Source organism: Epinephelus lanceolatus, chromosome 3 (assembly GCF_041903045.1).
Source record: "Epinephelus lanceolatus isolate andai-2023 chromosome 3, ASM4190304v1, whole genome shotgun sequence".
In the NCBI taxonomy this organism is placed as follows: domain Eukaryota; kingdom Metazoa; phylum Chordata; class Actinopteri; order Perciformes; family Serranidae; genus Epinephelus; species Epinephelus lanceolatus.
In genome coordinates, this window is record NC_135736.1 from 50,716,101 (window position 1) to 50,732,430 (window position 16,330).

Genomic DNA, 16,330 nt, shown 5'->3' on the forward strand with positions numbered 1-16,330 from the left:
AATATAGAATATTACAAGATTTCTTTTTTTCTGTTTTGTTTTATATTTGTGTGTAGACACATAAGTTACATACAGTACAGGCCAAAAGTTTGGACACACCTTCTCATTCAATGCGTTTTCTTTATTTTCATGACTATTTACATTGTAGATTCTCACTGAAGGCATCAAAACTATGAATGAACACATGTGGAGTTATGTACTTAACAAAAAAAGGTGAAATAACTGAAAACATGTTTTATATTCTAGTTTCTTCAAAATAGACACCCTTTGCTCTGATTACTGCTTTGCACACTCTTGGCATTCTCTCCATGAGCTTCAAGAGGTAGTCACCTGAAATGGTTTTCCAACAGTCTTGAAGGAGTTCCCAGAGGTGTTTAGCACTTGTTGGCCCCTTTGCCTTCACTCTGCCGTCCAGCTCACCCCAAACCATCTGGATTGGGTTCAGGTCCGGTGACTGTGGAGGCCAGGTCATCTGCCGCAGCACTCCATCACTCTCCTTCTTGGTCAAATAGCCCTTACACAGCCTGGAGGTGTGTTTGGGGTCATTGTCCTGTTGAAAAATAAATGATGGTCCAACTAAACGCAAACCGGATGGGATGGCATGTCGCTGCAGGATGCTGTGGTAGCCATGCTGGTTCAGTGTGCCTTCAATTTTGAATAAATCCCCAACAGTGTCACCAGCAAAACACCCCCACACCATCACACCTCCTCCTCCATGCTTCACAGTGGGAACCAGGCATGTGGAATCCATCCGTTCACCTTTTCTGCGTCTCACAAAGACACGGCGGTTGGAACCAAAGATCTCAAATTTGGACTCATCAGACCAAAGCACAGATTTCCACTGGTCTAATGTCCATTCCTTGTGTTTCTTGGCCCAAACAAATCTCTTCTGCTTGTTGCCTCTCCTTAGCAGTGGTTTCCTAGCAGCTATTTGACCATGAAGGCCTGATTGGCGCAGTCTCCTCTTAACAGTTGTTCTAGAGATGGGTCTGCTGCTAGAACTCTGTGTGGCATTCATCTGGTCTCTGATCTGAGCTGCTGTTAACTTGCCATTTCTGAGGCTGGTGACTCGGATGAACTTATCCTCAGAAGCAGAGGTGACTCTTGGTCTTCCTTTCCTGGGTCGGTCCTCATGTGTGCCAGTTTGGTTGTAGCGCTTGATGGTTTTTGCGACTCCACTTGGGGACACATTTAAAGTTTTTGCAATTTTCCGGACTGACTGACCTTCATTTCTTAAAGTAATGATGGCCACTGGTTTTTCTTTAGTTAGCTGATTGGTTCTTGCCATAATATGAATTTTAACAGTTGTCCAATAGGGCTGTCGGCTGTGTATTAACCTGACTTCTGCACAACACAACTGATGGTCCCAACCCCATTGATAAAGCAAGAAATTCCACTAATTAACCCTGATAAGGCACACCTGTGAAGTGGAAACCATTTCAGGTGACTACCTCTTGAAGCTCATGGAGAGAATGCCAAGAGTGTGCAAAGCAGTAATCAGAGCAAAGGGTGGCTATTTTGAAGAAACTAGAATATAAAACATGTTTTCAGTTATTTCACCTTTTTTTGTTAAGTACATAACTCCACATGTGTTCATTCATAGTTTTGATGCCTTCAGTGAGAATCTACAATGTAAATAGTCATGAAAATAAAGAAAACGCATTGAATGAGAAGGTGTGTCCAAACTTTTGGCCTGTACTGAAGATACATTATGTATGTACATATTTATGTTCGTGGGTACATAAATATGTACATACATAATGTATGTATTCAGGTATATATGCATGTGTGTGTAGGTATGTATATGTAAATAGCATGTGATTGTATTACATGTATATACCGTATGCGTATTTGTACTTATCTGGTTTTGTTTGTCTGACTTAAGGAAATGAAAACAAGGGTTCGGTATCTATAAGCTCTGCTTCAGCCGAAACCCTTTTCGATCAGCCTATTTTATTTTTTCTTGTAATGATTGTGACGATTTCTGCTGATGATCGAAATAAAACGACTCATTCATTCATTTACTATAAAGTGCTTCCAAAAACTCTTGTGGGAGGGTAGGGCTTAAATTGAAGGGAAATGTAGGAACACAAGACCTAATTTTGAAAATGTCCTAGAACTGTGGCGACATTGGGCTAACCCCATCAATGTGCTAGTGCGCTAGCTAGCTAACGCTGTGTGCTGATTAACACCTGGATCATAACAAAGTATATTAGCTGTCACCACTGCTCACTTTATTAAGGACACCACGAGAAAACCTGTTCTCAGTTTATGTTAACGTAGAGACTATAATGTGAGTTTAGATCATCTGCATTCAGGCAAGGAAAATAAAAGTCTTGCTAACACTAGCGATGTAGCTAACGTAGCTGGTGTGCTACATGTAGCTGAACGCTGACAGGTAGAAACAAACGATGATCCATCATCTGTTTAATAATCTAAACAAAGAACATGTTTTCTTGTGGCGTCCTTTCTAAAATGAGCAGCGGTCAAAGTTTCTATATTCTGTTCTGATCCAGGAGGTCATGAACAGGCAGCGTTAGCTAGCTAGCTACAAAGGTGTCTGATGTTGCTTCCACATGAAATGATATTCTGTGTGGACGTCTCCACGAGTTTGAACCAGGGACAATAAGACAAGTCCATGTTTGACAGATGAGTTTGTACAGTTCCTATGATGATGAATTATCTTTCATGTAACTCAAACACACACTCCTCTGCTGAGCGTCCAGCAGCCATTACAGCCACATTAGAATTAACTGGAGACTAAACTTTATCTTCTGCTTCGGCGTCCTCTGAACGAGACTCATCCTGTGCTCCTGTTCTGACATCCAACCACACAACAAGACATTTTTATTCCAGGTATGTTTCTCTGCCACCAGAACACGAAGCATGAAACTGCTGTGACGTCCACTCAAAACTGGTGTATGTCGAAAAGGTCAAAGGTCATCTTGACTGTGTGATCATCATGTTTTAATATCATATCTCAGAGACAGAAGGGGAGACATTTGGTCTGATCGTCTGTGTGTGAGCGTCCAGAGGGAAGTTCTAGTGTGACACATTATTTGATGACGTGCACACGTACAACTGACTAAAGTTGGAGCGCTGTAATAACGTGTTTTATCCTCACTGTGGTAAAAAAAAGAAAAAGCTCAGTCTCTTCCTGTGGAGAGGAAAAAGTGCGGCGTCTGAATGAAAACAAAGCGTGTCGTTAATGTGTGACGTGATAAAGACATGACAGCAGTTTAATGGGGACACAGACACTGTGAATGTTCACAACAAAGACGGATGTAATCTTTGTCCCATATTTGGGAACGTTGACGGTTCCTTCTGTTGATGTGGTTTGTTTATTTTGTGTTTGTTCATCGTTGGTGCCGATGGTAACGATGGATCGTCCACTTCACTTCATTAATTCTGTTGGAAACATTTCTAACGTTAGAGCTCCAACAATCAGTCAGCTGCTGAGACAAACACTGTTCCCACCGCTCTCCCCTACATTTACATGTTCAGGGAACGCAGTGAGTCAGGATTTCAAAATAAAGGCAGAGATGAATTTGGTTGATGCTGCAGAGCTGCCGGGGCCTGCACCCTTCCAAACAAATAAACAGATTCAAAACAACATCAAAACAACGAGGCGACGAAACAATAAACAACAAATAAACAATTAAAGTTTAAATTAAAGTCACATGAACAAAGAGAAGGAGCACACACACACATGCTGCCATCAAGAGGAGGAGGAGGAGGAGGAGGAGGGGTAAGAAGAAGAAACAGAAAGAGGAGGTGATGCTCCTCCTCAGCACAGAATAAAAAGACAAAAAAAACGTAGACTCTGTGTGTGTGTGTGTGTGTGTGTGTGTGCTCATCATGTTCCTCCCATCATCATCATCATCAGCAGCAGCAGCAGCAGCAGCAGCAGCATGTTATTTTGAAATGTAGTAAGTGTGAGTTAGAGAGGAGCAGGCTGTGTGACAGGATGTGTGAGCTGGAGTTTGGAAGGAATGAGGGAATGTGACAGGACAGTGTTTAGTTTCCTCAAAGACACAGCATTAGAAAATAAAATTTACTGATTTTTTTCTTTGTTTTTTTTCTTGTTGGACTGTAACCTGAAGTACACACCCTGAGGCTACACACTCCGGTACAGCAGGTGGCGGTATGCACCTTAAAACGTTGGTTGTAATCCGCCATTAAATGAAGAGAAGCAGCAGCAGCTCCCCTCCGGAGCGGCAGGAGGCGCTCACGGCTCATCCTGTGAGCCTGTCAGCGGAGTGTCATGGCGGCTCCCTGCCGGAGGTTTACCTCACGGTGAAACAGATTAAGACTTTCAGTGGAGGATGATCTGAGAGAAGAAACACGTCACTGACAGGTGAGACAGAAGCACAGTTTACCTGAGACTGTCTGCGATGACAATAGTTAAAAGTCGTGAGCGCGACGATGGAGCGAGTTAGAGCAGACTGCATCACAGAAGAGCCTGTCTCACTGCTCTCATTAGGGTCTGTGGTGAGACGAGTGAGGACACAGTAGGGCTGCAACGATTAGTCGACTAGTCGATGACTAATCAAATATTAAAATAATCGGTGACTGTTTTAGTAGTCGACTAATCGTTTTGAGTCATTTCTCATAGGAAAGTAGCCCATAATACTCTTAGTGCAGCTTCACTCTCTCTCACGAGGTGAACTCAAACCCTTCAGCTGAGCACAAACAAGACATTAGATGACATCACTTTGCGTTAGGGAGAGACAGACCGACATGTTTCAACATTTTAACACATTTTTCAACTAATCGAAGAAATAAACGACAGATTAGTCGACAGTGAACATAATGGTCAGTGGCAGCCCTAACACCTGTCATAGCTGTGCACAGGTGTAAACACAGGTGAGCCCTGAGGGGTTTTTTGGCTCACCTGTTGGTGAGCGTCGGGCACAAAAAGCTAGAGAACAAAGAAACAGGAAACTCACCTTTGTCCACCTGCCTGTCTGCAGGTATGAATGTGATGTCATCAGTGATGCGGGGCGCCCAGCGGCTCGTCCAAGCCAACCCGGCTCTACTCACCAACTTCCTGTCTCGGCCCCTCCTCTGTCCAGCTCGAAGCCCCGCCCCCCGTCTCACCTGTCAACAGAACAGGACTTTGGCCTTCAAACAGGTGAGTCTGAGCGACTGCTGACAGGAAACGTCCGCCTGCTATTGGCCGGTCATGAACTGCTGGTGATGTCACCTGTTCTTTATGACATGTTCAGGATATTTTAGATACGACAGTAGATCATAATGAGGACATAAGGAAAATGTATCATGTTGATCTGTTCACACGACGTCTACTGTCCGTCTGTCCGTCCTGGAGGACAGATCCCTCCTCAGTGTCTCTGGGTCCCCGTTCAGGGGAGATTTTCCTGATCAGCTGTGACCGCCGAGGACAGAGTGATGTCATCTGCTGGTTATAAATAAAGTAATGATAGTATAATATCTGTCCATGTGTTCAGTATGTTACTGTGTCTTCTCTCTCTTTTTCTTCGTACATACATGAAAGATGGTGTGATGTGTCTGCAGGTCAAAGGTCAGAGGAAGGACCAGAAGCACCTGAAGGTCAAAGCTAAAGTGGAAAAACAGGAAGTGGAGATCAGGCAGAGGATGACGGTGGCGGCTCTCGCTGAGGCCATGAACAAGGACTTTGGTAAGAAACAAGACAGATCCAGAGAGAGTGGACACTCGCTGTGTCAACTCCTCTGATCAGTAACGTTTATACAATGTTTTTTCTGAGCTCAGATCACGTGGTGGAAGCTCTGCTGAACACCACGGTGGACGTGGACTCTCTGGAGCTGGACTCGGTTCTGGAGGAGAGGTGGATCAAGGAGGTGGTGACTCAATCAGGGATGAAGTTCAGATGGGCCAAACTGAGCGAGAGCAGAGAGAGACCCAACCAGGACGTCCACAGGAGGTACGAAGACAGGAAGTCTCTTTAAATCACATGATTTTAACACGACTCGACTTCAGCGCGCCGCTGCTCAGATTAACACGCAACAGCCAGGGCAGCAACCACGTAACTGTCAGCTGACAAAACAAACACCGTCGGCCGACAGCAGAGAAGCCGCGGCAGCTTGATTAGACGACTGATAACGGCCTCTAATTCTGACTTCATGTGAGCCTGAATGACATCATCAGCCCTCTGACTAGTTTGTGTTTGTATGGGTCATGTGGTCACGGTGACGCCGCTCTCAGTGTATCTGCCGGCTACCGCAGCTGTCAAGTGGTGTGCAGACTCACGAACCCATTGTCTTTGCCGCTGAGCACAAACTGACCAATCAGGGGACGTCTAGAAACCAACCAATCAGAATTGTGACCTGACCTCTGACCTCTAACCTCTGACCCCTTCAGACCTCCAGCAGACCCGTCCAGCCTGGTGCCACGCCCCCCAGTGGTCACCATCATGGGTCACGTGGATCACGGTAAGACCACCCTGCTGGACAGTCTGAGGAAGAGCCAGATCGTCTCCACGGAGGCCGGAGGGATCACTCAGCACATCGGAGCTTTTCTAGGTAACACACCTGCTCAGTGGTCAAACACACACACACACACACACACACACACACACACACCTCCATCTGTCCGTCGAGCGAGGCTACAGAGAGGTGACAGCAGACAGAAACAGGCGGCACCGTCGGAGCACTCAAAATATTACACATCATTTTTACATTATTGGTATTATTCAACTTTTAAAGCTGATTGATCACTTCAGCGTCGGCTTTAAAAAACACGTATGTGAGTTGAGTATCTGTGGTGAAGGAGAACTTTAGTGGCCCACAGTATGTTTTTAAAGTGTCTAAACTAACCAGACTCGTGGGTTTTTTCTTCCAGTTCAGCTTCCTACAGGAGAGACGATCACCTTCCTGGACACACCGGGTCATGCTGCCTTCTCCTCCATGAGAGCCCGCGGCGCTGACGCCACTGACATCGTTATCCTTGTGGTGGCGGCTGACGACGGCGTCATGAACCAGACAGTTGAGTCTATACAGCACGCCAGGAGAGCCAAAGGTAAGATCTTCACCTGGCAGTCACAGCTGAGGGCTGAAAACAGGGCAGGGTTTCTACGTGTTTTTACTGGATTTTTACTGTTTCGGGTGCGTTTCTACTCAGTTGTTACGCTGCGTTTACGTCACGCTTCTACTCGGTTGTTACGCTGCGTTTACGTCACGCTTCTACTCGGTTGTTACGCTGCGTTTACGTCACGCTTCTACTCGGTTGTTACGCTGCGTTTACGTCATGCTTCTACTCAGTTGTAACAGTGCGTTTACATTAGTGCTGCATGATTTGGTAAAAATGTGCGATTGTGATTTTACTGGACAATATTGCGATTACAATACAATAAATAAATGCTCTCATGAGTCTTCCTGCTTGATTATCAAGGACAATGCAGAGAATAAACGTAGTGTTTATTTCCCAACCGAAACATACAAATATTAAGCAGCATAAAATTACAAAACGTACATTTTTTACAGTACTGTTCTCCAAATAATATTTTCAAATAATAGTTTTGCCTTATTTGAAAATAAAGGTATTTTGTACGAACTTAAAGGCCTTTCTGCATTTTGGAATCCGTTTCAGTACTTAATACAAAAAATGAAAAAGATTGTGCAGCACTGAACTAAAACAGAACAAAGGCAGTAGCACTGCTGTTAACAGCTTTCCTGTAGGCATTTTGGTAAACCTTTCAAGTACTGTCATTTAATAAAAACAATTACACAGTAAAAGAATAAAGGCATTTCTGCAAAGTGCAAACAGACAGTGCCCGTCTCTCAATATAACAAAGGCAGTCCTTTAAAGTGCAAAGGCTGTGGCCTTTCTGGAGGCATTTCTCATCGAGTACAACGATAAATAAGAGAATACAACATATTCATTAATTAAGACATTACAGGACATTGAAGAGGGGTGTAACATAAAAATCAGTGGTTAACTTCCAAAATGGGGTTTACTTTGTAGCCTACTACAACTTCCTCTAAAAATGACACTGGATATAAAATAAAATGGATCCTTTGGGAAGTTCAGTCAGTCACACCCAAACCAATAAAAATGTTACCACTGTGCATTCTTTTAATGATCAAAATGTACTTCCGTATCCTCTTTCTAAAAGGTTCCACCACTTCAGAGGTTCTTTGACAAAAACAACCAACATATCCACCTTGTGTGGATTCAGACAGGAGCGATGGGCTGATAGAACATTACTGCTCGTGCTAAAAGCTCTTTGTGACGCAGAGCTTGTTGCAGATATTTCTGAGCTGGTCTGGACAGCAGAAGGAAATTTATTTTGTGGCACTTCCACCATTTCAACAGATCTTCTTCATGGCCAACACGGGGCATATAAGTGTGTGTATTGAGTTGAGTAGCCACTGCTATACTACACTGTGCCATGGGATCAAAGGTGGTTGATGCTGATGCTGTTGTTGGCGTGTGCGTGCTGTTCTGGAAGAAAGTTAAGAAAGTTTGCCTAAAGTTTTCTTCTTGGCTTTAGCTGCAGGTGGATCGTCCACATCCAAGCTATCCTCCTCCACTGCTATGGTGCGCTGCGCTTCAGGCTGCTGCTGCACTGCCATCACCTGTAATGTTAACAAGAAGAACTGAAGTTATATAACAGTTTAAAATACATCAAAATCTCTTTTAGTTTAACGGTCACACTACATGATAGAACTGGTCAATATACTCCAAAAAATAGAAGAAAAGTCATGCCAGCATAAGTTCACATAATAACTGATCACCTCACAGATCACTCGTTCCTTCATGGTTTTCGTCTCCTCTGTACTCACTCATGTATTCTGTTTGGAACCTGGGGTCAAGGAACGTTGTGATGTTCAGCAGGTCCTGTGTGGCTTGATAGTTTTCATTGAAGTAGCTCAGTGATACTTGGTCAGGTCACTGTCCTCTGCCTCTTCAGCCAGTACAGAGGTGTTCAGAAGATGGACAACAGGTTTCAGGTATGAAATCATCAGTGAAGTCTTGGAGTGGGCTGAGAGCCTTGTTTAAAGGTTCCAGGACGTCCAGGTCTTGCCATGAGGGCAGTAGCTGTCGTGTTTTGCGGTCTGTAGAGAGAACCTTGGTCAAAGCACGTTGTTGTTCCAGGACTCTTGCTGTCATTTTCTGCTTGGATCCCCATCATGTTTGGCAGTCTGTCACCATGGCGTGTTGTGGAAGGTAGAGCTCCCTCTGTGCCTCCCTCAAGGCTTCTCTTTTCCTCCAGCTGTGAGAGAAGTGGCCCACAAGCTTGCTGCATATCCCTGTGGCCCTGTTGGTGCGCTGAGCTTCATCTTTTACAGCACTTTCTATCAAAGAGAGGAGTGAAAAAGACAGCCATGAGCTTTTCTTATCCTCTACAAGTTCAGAGAAACATGTCGTATCATCTGAAACAACTTGGAGGCTTATGCAGTAATAAAGCTTGTTGTTAGTGTGTGTGTGTACAATACAAAACAGCCTCTGTCAGATGTGTTTGTGCCTTTTGTGAAAGTTTGTCTTCAATAATTTGACTTTCAGGAAGTAGAGAGCACAGAGATCATTTTTAAAATGTTTGGTTTATTTATTATTTATTTAATTGTTTATTGTCTAACAGTTTGAATTTGGGAGCAACCTTTGACTACTTGTGAGTCCTTTCTGGCCTGGATGAGTCAGTAGTGTTTCCATTCAGTGTTGATTTGAGCATCTGAATTTGATCAACTCAACAGAATTTTGGTTCCTTTTAAAAGATTTTAGGAACACATTAACACAAATAGCAAAACATTTACAGAAAGACAATTACCAGTGGCCAGTTTGAGACTATGGAGGGTTGATGATGCAGTTTCAGTTTGGTCAAATAATATTAGTTATAACGAGATACAGATAAAACACAGAAACAGTGAACATGGCAGATGTGTAGTGTAGAAGCCAATAGCAAGATGGAGCCTGTGGCCAAACAGCAGAGTCTTTGCCAGTTATTAAGCTGCACCGCCTTCATGATGTTACTAGCGTTGTCCGTAGTGATGGTAACCTGGCGCTCGTCACACAGGTCCCACGCTGCCAAAGCCTCCCTCAGGCCCGAAGCAGTCTTATCTTCGGTGTGGTCCTGAGAGAAGTACGATGTTTGTAGGCAGAACCGTCAGACTTAAGTGAGGCTCCGCGGTCCTGCTTGACCACAGGTCTGTTGTGGTTGAGTAGAACGTCACTGTAGCCATTTCTACTTGAACATCACCACGGCGTTGGTTGTAGAGCTCGGGGATAGCAACGTGAGAGAAAAAGTTCTGTGAGGGTAGCTGATACCTTCTGTGCAGTGTACCGACCGTTTTCCGATACTCCTCCTTGTTAACTGTACGTATGGGCACCATGTCTCGTGCCCTGTGTCTCTTTGAGGTCGTGACGTATGGCGTGACACTTAGAGATGTTTGCGTAACTGTGCTTGGATGTTGTTGTATGAGGCTCTGGTGTCTTTCAGTTGTCTCTTTGTCTTTAATGTTCCTACTTCTCCCTGTGCTGTCTCAAGTGCTGGTATAGATTGGTCATGTTGCCGCGGGGCGTGGCGACTTTAACTTTTACACTTTTACACAGCACGTCTTTCTGTCCAGCATTGCCGTACCTGAATCCAAAGTATCGCCATGTAATAGACATTGCATGTTTTTCGCCACCAACTCAGCCTGTTCGTGGTCGAGCTCATGCTCTTCTTCAGCGTCTGTGTTGGTCACTGCTGCACGCCGGCTGGTCACCTGACCATACGTGCTGCACACACCAGGATAGCCACACACTACAGGAGAGGCAGTCATGTTCACAGGCACACGTTAACATTTATTCACATTAAATCCTAAATCGCAGCCTTTTTTATGTCATCGCACAGCCTGACATTGTGATTGCGATTAGATGAATCGTGCAGCACTAGTTTACGTCATGTTTCTACTCAGATGTTACGCTGTGTTTATGTTAAGGTTTTACAGTTTTTGAAAGTCGGAGAATCGTCAGTCGCTTCACCTTGAGCAGTCTTTTTTTTTTTTCTAGTGTTCTGTGTCGTGTTCTTCTTTTTTTTAAAAGATATTTTTTGGGCCATTTTGCCTTTAATGGACAGGACAGGTAAGCGTGAAGAGGAGAGAGAGGAGATGACATGCAGCAAAGGGCCACAGGCAGGATTCGAACCTGGGCCGCTGCAGCAACAGCCTTGTACATGGGGCGCCTGCTCCACCACTAAGCCACCGACGCCCCTGTGTCGTGTTCTTCTGAGGACATTCTGGTCTCCAGATTTTGCTGCAGAGTGAGCGATCTTGACTTTCACGGCACTCTTTGGTACAGACAGACGTGATACAGCTCACAGATACTTAAGACGACAGTCTCTGATTGTGTTTGATATCTGATTGGTTGTTAGCGTCGCTAGCTGTTTTACTTCACTACACGAGTGCTGCTGTTACATCAACAAGTCGAATATTTGTATTAAACAGCCAAATCTGATTCGGCTGACGTGATCCTGAATCGAGCAACGCTCCAGTTTTTACTGCATGTTTCTGTTGTGTTTCAGTGCCGATGATTGTGGCGGTGAATAAGTGTGACAAGCCTCAGGCCGACCCTCAGAGAGTCAAACAGGAGCTGCTGGCTCATGATGTCATCTGTGAGGAGTTTGGAGGAGACGTTCAGGCGATCCACATCTCTGCTCTCAAGGTGAACGACTGTAAATAAATCATTAGTACAGGATCGATCTACTGTGGCGCCCCCTGCAGGCCGCCAGCAGCTGTGTTTCTAGATGAGGTCACAGTTACCTCAGGTGATGACAGTGTTCTTGTCGTCAGGGCGACAATCTGCTGGCTCTGGCGGAGGCCACGGTGGCGCTGGCGGAAGTTTTGGAGTTGAAGGCGGAACCCAGTGGCACCGTGGAGGGACTCGTCATCGAGAGTCGCACCGACAAAGGCAAAGGGTGAGTCATCAGTACGTAACTCTGGTTCTATGAGTTCTGGATGACCTACAGAGACAGGTTGTAACTGTGGTTCTATGAGTTCTAGATGACCTACAGAGACAGGATGTAACTCTGGTTCTATGAGTTCTGGATGACCTACAGAGACAGGTTGTAACTGTGGTTCTATGAGTTCTAGATGACCTACAGAGACAGGATGTAACTCTGGTTCTATGAGTTCTGGATGACATACAGAGACAGGATGTAACTGTGGTTCTGTGGGTTCTAGATGACCTACAGAGACAGGATGTAACTGTGGTTCTATGGGTTCTAGATGACGTACAGAGACAGGATGTAACTCTGGTTCTATGAGTTCCAGATGACCTACAGAGACAGGATGTAACTGTGGTTCTATGGGTTCTAGATGACCTACAGAGACAGGTTGTAACTGTGGTTCTATGGGTTCTAGATGACCTACAGAGACAGGATGTAACTCTGGTTCTATGGGTTCTAGATGACCTACAGAGACAGGTTGTAACTGTGGTTCTATGGGTTCTAGATGACCTACAGAGACAGGATGTAACTCTGGTTCTATGAGTTCTAGATGACCTACAGAGACAGGATGTAACTCTGGTTCTATGAGTTCTAGATGACCTACAGAGACAGGATGTAACTCTGGTTCTATGAGTTCTAGATGACCTACAGAGACAGGATGTAACTGTGGTTCTATGGGTTCTAGATGACGTACAGAGACAGGATGTAACTGTGGTTCTATGAGTTCTAGATGACCTACAGAGACAGGATGTAACTGTGGTTCTATGGGTTCTAGATGACCTACAGAGACAGGTTGTAACTGTGGTTCTATGGGTTCTAGATGACCTACAGAGACAGGTTGTAACTGTGGTTCTATGGGTTCTAGATGACCTACAGAGACAGGATGTAACTGTGGTTCTATGAGTTCTAGATGACGTACAGAGACAGGATGTAACTGTGGTTCTATGGGTTCTAGATGACCTACAGAGACAGGATGTAACTCTGGTTCTATGAGTTCTAGATGACCTACAGAGACAGGATGTAACTCTGGTTCTATGGGTTCTAGATGACCTACAGAGACAGGATGTAACTGTGGTTCTATGGGTTCTAGATGACGTACAGAGACAGGATGTAACTCTGGTTCTATGAGTTCTAGATGACCTACAGAGACAGGATGTAACTGTGGTTCTATGGGTTCTAGATGACCTACAGAGACAGGTTGTAACTGTGGTTCTATGGGTTCTAGATGACCTACAGAGACAGGATGTAACTCTGGTTCTATGGGTTCTAGATGACCTACAGAGACAGGTTACAACTGTGGTTCTATGGGTTCTAGATGACCTACAGAGACAGGATGTAACTCTGGTTCTATGAGTTCTAGATGACCTACAGAGACAGGATGTAACTGTGGTTCTATGAGTTCTAGATGACCTACAGAGACAGGATGTAACTCTGGTTCTATGGGTTCTAGATGACCTACAGAGACAGGATGTAACTGTGGTTCTATGGGTTCTAGATGACGTACAGAGACAGGATGTAACTGTGGTTCTATGAGTTCTAGATGACCTACAGAGACAGGATGTAACTCTGGTTCTATGGGTTCTACATGACCTACAGAGACAGGATGTAACTCTGGCTCTATGAGTTCTAGATGACCTACAGAGACAGGATGTAACTCTGGTTCTATGGGTTCTAGATGACCTACAGAGACAGGATGTAACTCTGGTTCTATGAGTTCTAGATGACCTACAGAGACAGGATGTAACTCTGGTTCTATGAGTTCTAGATGACCTACAGAGACAGGATGTAACTGTGGTTCTATGGGTTCTAGATGACGTACAGAGACAGGATGTAACTGTGGTTCTATGAGTTCTAGATGACCTACAGAGACAGGATGTAACTGTGGTTCTATGGGTTCTAGATGACCTACAGAGACAGGTTGTAACTGTGGTTCTATGGGTTCTAGATGACCAACAGAGACAGGATGTAACTGTGGTTCTATGAGTTCTAGATGACCTACAGAGACAGGATGTAACTCTGGTTCTATGGGTTCTAGATGACCTACAGAGACAGGATGTAACTGTGGTTCTATGGGTTCTAGATGACGTACAGAGACAGGATGTAACTGTGGTTCTATGAGTTCTAGATGACCTACAGAGACAGGATGTAACTCTGGTTCTATGGGTTCTAGATGACCTACAGAGACAGGTTGTAACTGTGGTTCTATGGATTCTAGATGACCTACAGAGACAGGATGTAACTGTGGTTCTATGAGTTCTAGATGACCTACAGAGACAGGATGTAACTCTGGTTCTATGAGTTCTAGATGACCTACAGAGACAGGATTTAACTCTGGTTCTATGGGTTCTAGATGACCTACAGAGACAGGATGTAACTCTGGTTTTATGAGTTCTAGATGACCTACAGAGACAGGATGTAACTCTGGTTCTATGGGTTCTAGATGACCCACAGAGACAGGATGTAACTCTGGTTCTATGGGTTCTAGATGACCTACAGAGACAGGATGTAACTGTGGTTCTATGGGTTCTAGATGACGTACAGAGACAGGATGTAACTGTGGTTCTATGAGTTCTAGATGACCTACAGAGACAGGATGTAACTCTGGTTCTATGGGTTCTACATGACCTACAGAGACAGGATGTAACTCTGGCTCTATGAGTTCTAGATGACCTACAGAGACAGGATGTAACTCTGGTTCTATGGGTTCTAGATGACCTACAGAGACAGGATGTAACTCTGGTTCTATGAGTTCTAGATGACCTACAGAGACAGGATGTAACTCTGGTTCTATGAGTTCTAGATGACCTACAGAGACAGGATGTAACTGTGGTTCTATGGGTTCTAGATGACGTACAGAGACAGGATGTAACTGTGGTTCTATGAGTTCTAGATGACCTACAGAGACAGGATGTAACTGTGGTTCTATGGGTTCTAGATGACCTACAGAGACAGGTTGTAACTGTGGTTCTATGGGTTCTAGATGACCAACAGAGACAGGATGTAACTGTGGTTCTATGAGTTCTAGATGACCTACAGAGACAGGATGTAACTCTGGTTCTATGGGTTCTAGATGACCTACAGAGACAGGATGTAACTGTGGTTCTATGGGTTCTAGATGACGTACAGAGACAGGATGTAACTGTGGTTCTATGAGTTCTAGATGACCTACAGAGACAGGATGTAACTCTGGTTCTATGGGTTCTAGATGACCTACAGAGACAGGTTGTAACTGTGGTTCTATGGATTCTAGATGACCTACAGAGACAGGATGTAACTGTGGTTCTATGAGTTCTAGATGATCTACAGAGACAGGATGTAACTCTGGTTCTATGAGTTCTAGATGACCTACAGAGACAGGATTTAACTCTGGTTCTATGGGTTCTAGATGACCTACAGAGACAGGATGTAACTCTGGTTTTATGAGTTCTAGATGACCTACAGAGACAGGTTGTAACTGTGGTTCTATGAGTTCTAGATGACCTACAGAGACAGGATGTAACTCTGGTTCTATGAGTTCTGGATGACCTACAGAGACAGGTTGTAACTGTGGTTCTATGAGTTCTAGATGACCTACAGAGACAGGATGTAACTCTGGTTCTATGAGTTCTGGATGACATACAGAGACAGGATGTAACTGTGGTTCTGTGGGTTCTAGATGACCTACAGAGACAGGATGTAACTGTGGTTCTATGGGTTCTAGATGACGTACAGAGACAGGATGTAACTCTGGTTCTATGAGTTCCAGATGACCTACAGAGACAGGATGTAACTGTGGTTCTATGGGTTCTAGATGACCTACAGAGACAGGTTGTAACTGTGGTTCTATGGGTTCTAGATGACCTACAGAGACAGGATGTAACTCTGGTTCTATGGGTTCTAGATGACCTACAGAGACAGGTTGTAACTGTGGTTCTATGGGTTCTAGATGACCTACAGAGACAGGATGTAACTCTGGTTCTATGAGTTCTAGATGACCTACAGAGACAGGATGTAACTCTGGTTCTATGAGTTCTAGATGACCTACAGAGACAGGATGTAACTCTGGTTCTATGAGTTCTAGATGACCTACAGAGACAGGATGTAACTGTGGTTCTATGGGTTCTAGATGACGTACAGAGACAGGATGTAACTGTGGTTCTATGAGTTCTAGATGACCTACAGAGACAGGATGTAACTGTGGTTCTATGGGTTCTAGATGACCTACAGAGACAGGTTGTAACTGTGGTTCTATGGGTTCTAGATGACCTACAGAGACAGGTTGTAACTGTGGTTCTATGGGTTCTAGATGACCTACAGAGACAGGATGTAACTGTGGTTCTATGAGTTCTAGATGACGTACAGAGACAGGATGTAACTGTGGTTCTATGGGTTCTAGATGACCTACAGAGACAGGATGTAACTCTGGTT

The 16,330-nt window shown here is 44.4% G+C and overlaps 1 protein-coding gene across 1 annotated transcript in view; it reads left to right on the forward strand.

Moving 5' to 3' along the window:
• The first annotated feature begins 4,237 nt into the window (after window positions 1-4,237).
• The window catches only part of mtif2 (mitochondrial translational initiation factor 2), a 30,171-nt gene continuing 18,078 nt past the window's right edge, over window positions 4,238-16,330 (forward strand). The window contains exons 1-8 of the mRNA XM_033624427.2: window positions 4,238-4,357; window positions 4,974-5,134; window positions 5,536-5,659; window positions 5,752-5,923; window positions 6,361-6,521; window positions 6,841-7,017; window positions 11,501-11,640; window positions 11,769-11,893. Coding sequence (XP_033480318.2) covers window positions 4,976-5,134; window positions 5,536-5,659; window positions 5,752-5,923; window positions 6,361-6,521; window positions 6,841-7,017; window positions 11,501-11,640; window positions 11,769-11,893 — 1,058 coding nt within the window. The 5' untranslated portion in view covers window positions 4,238-4,357; window positions 4,974-4,975. The remainder of the gene's footprint in view (window positions 4,358-4,973; window positions 5,135-5,535; window positions 5,660-5,751; window positions 5,924-6,360; window positions 6,522-6,840; window positions 7,018-11,500; window positions 11,641-11,768; window positions 11,894-16,330) is intronic.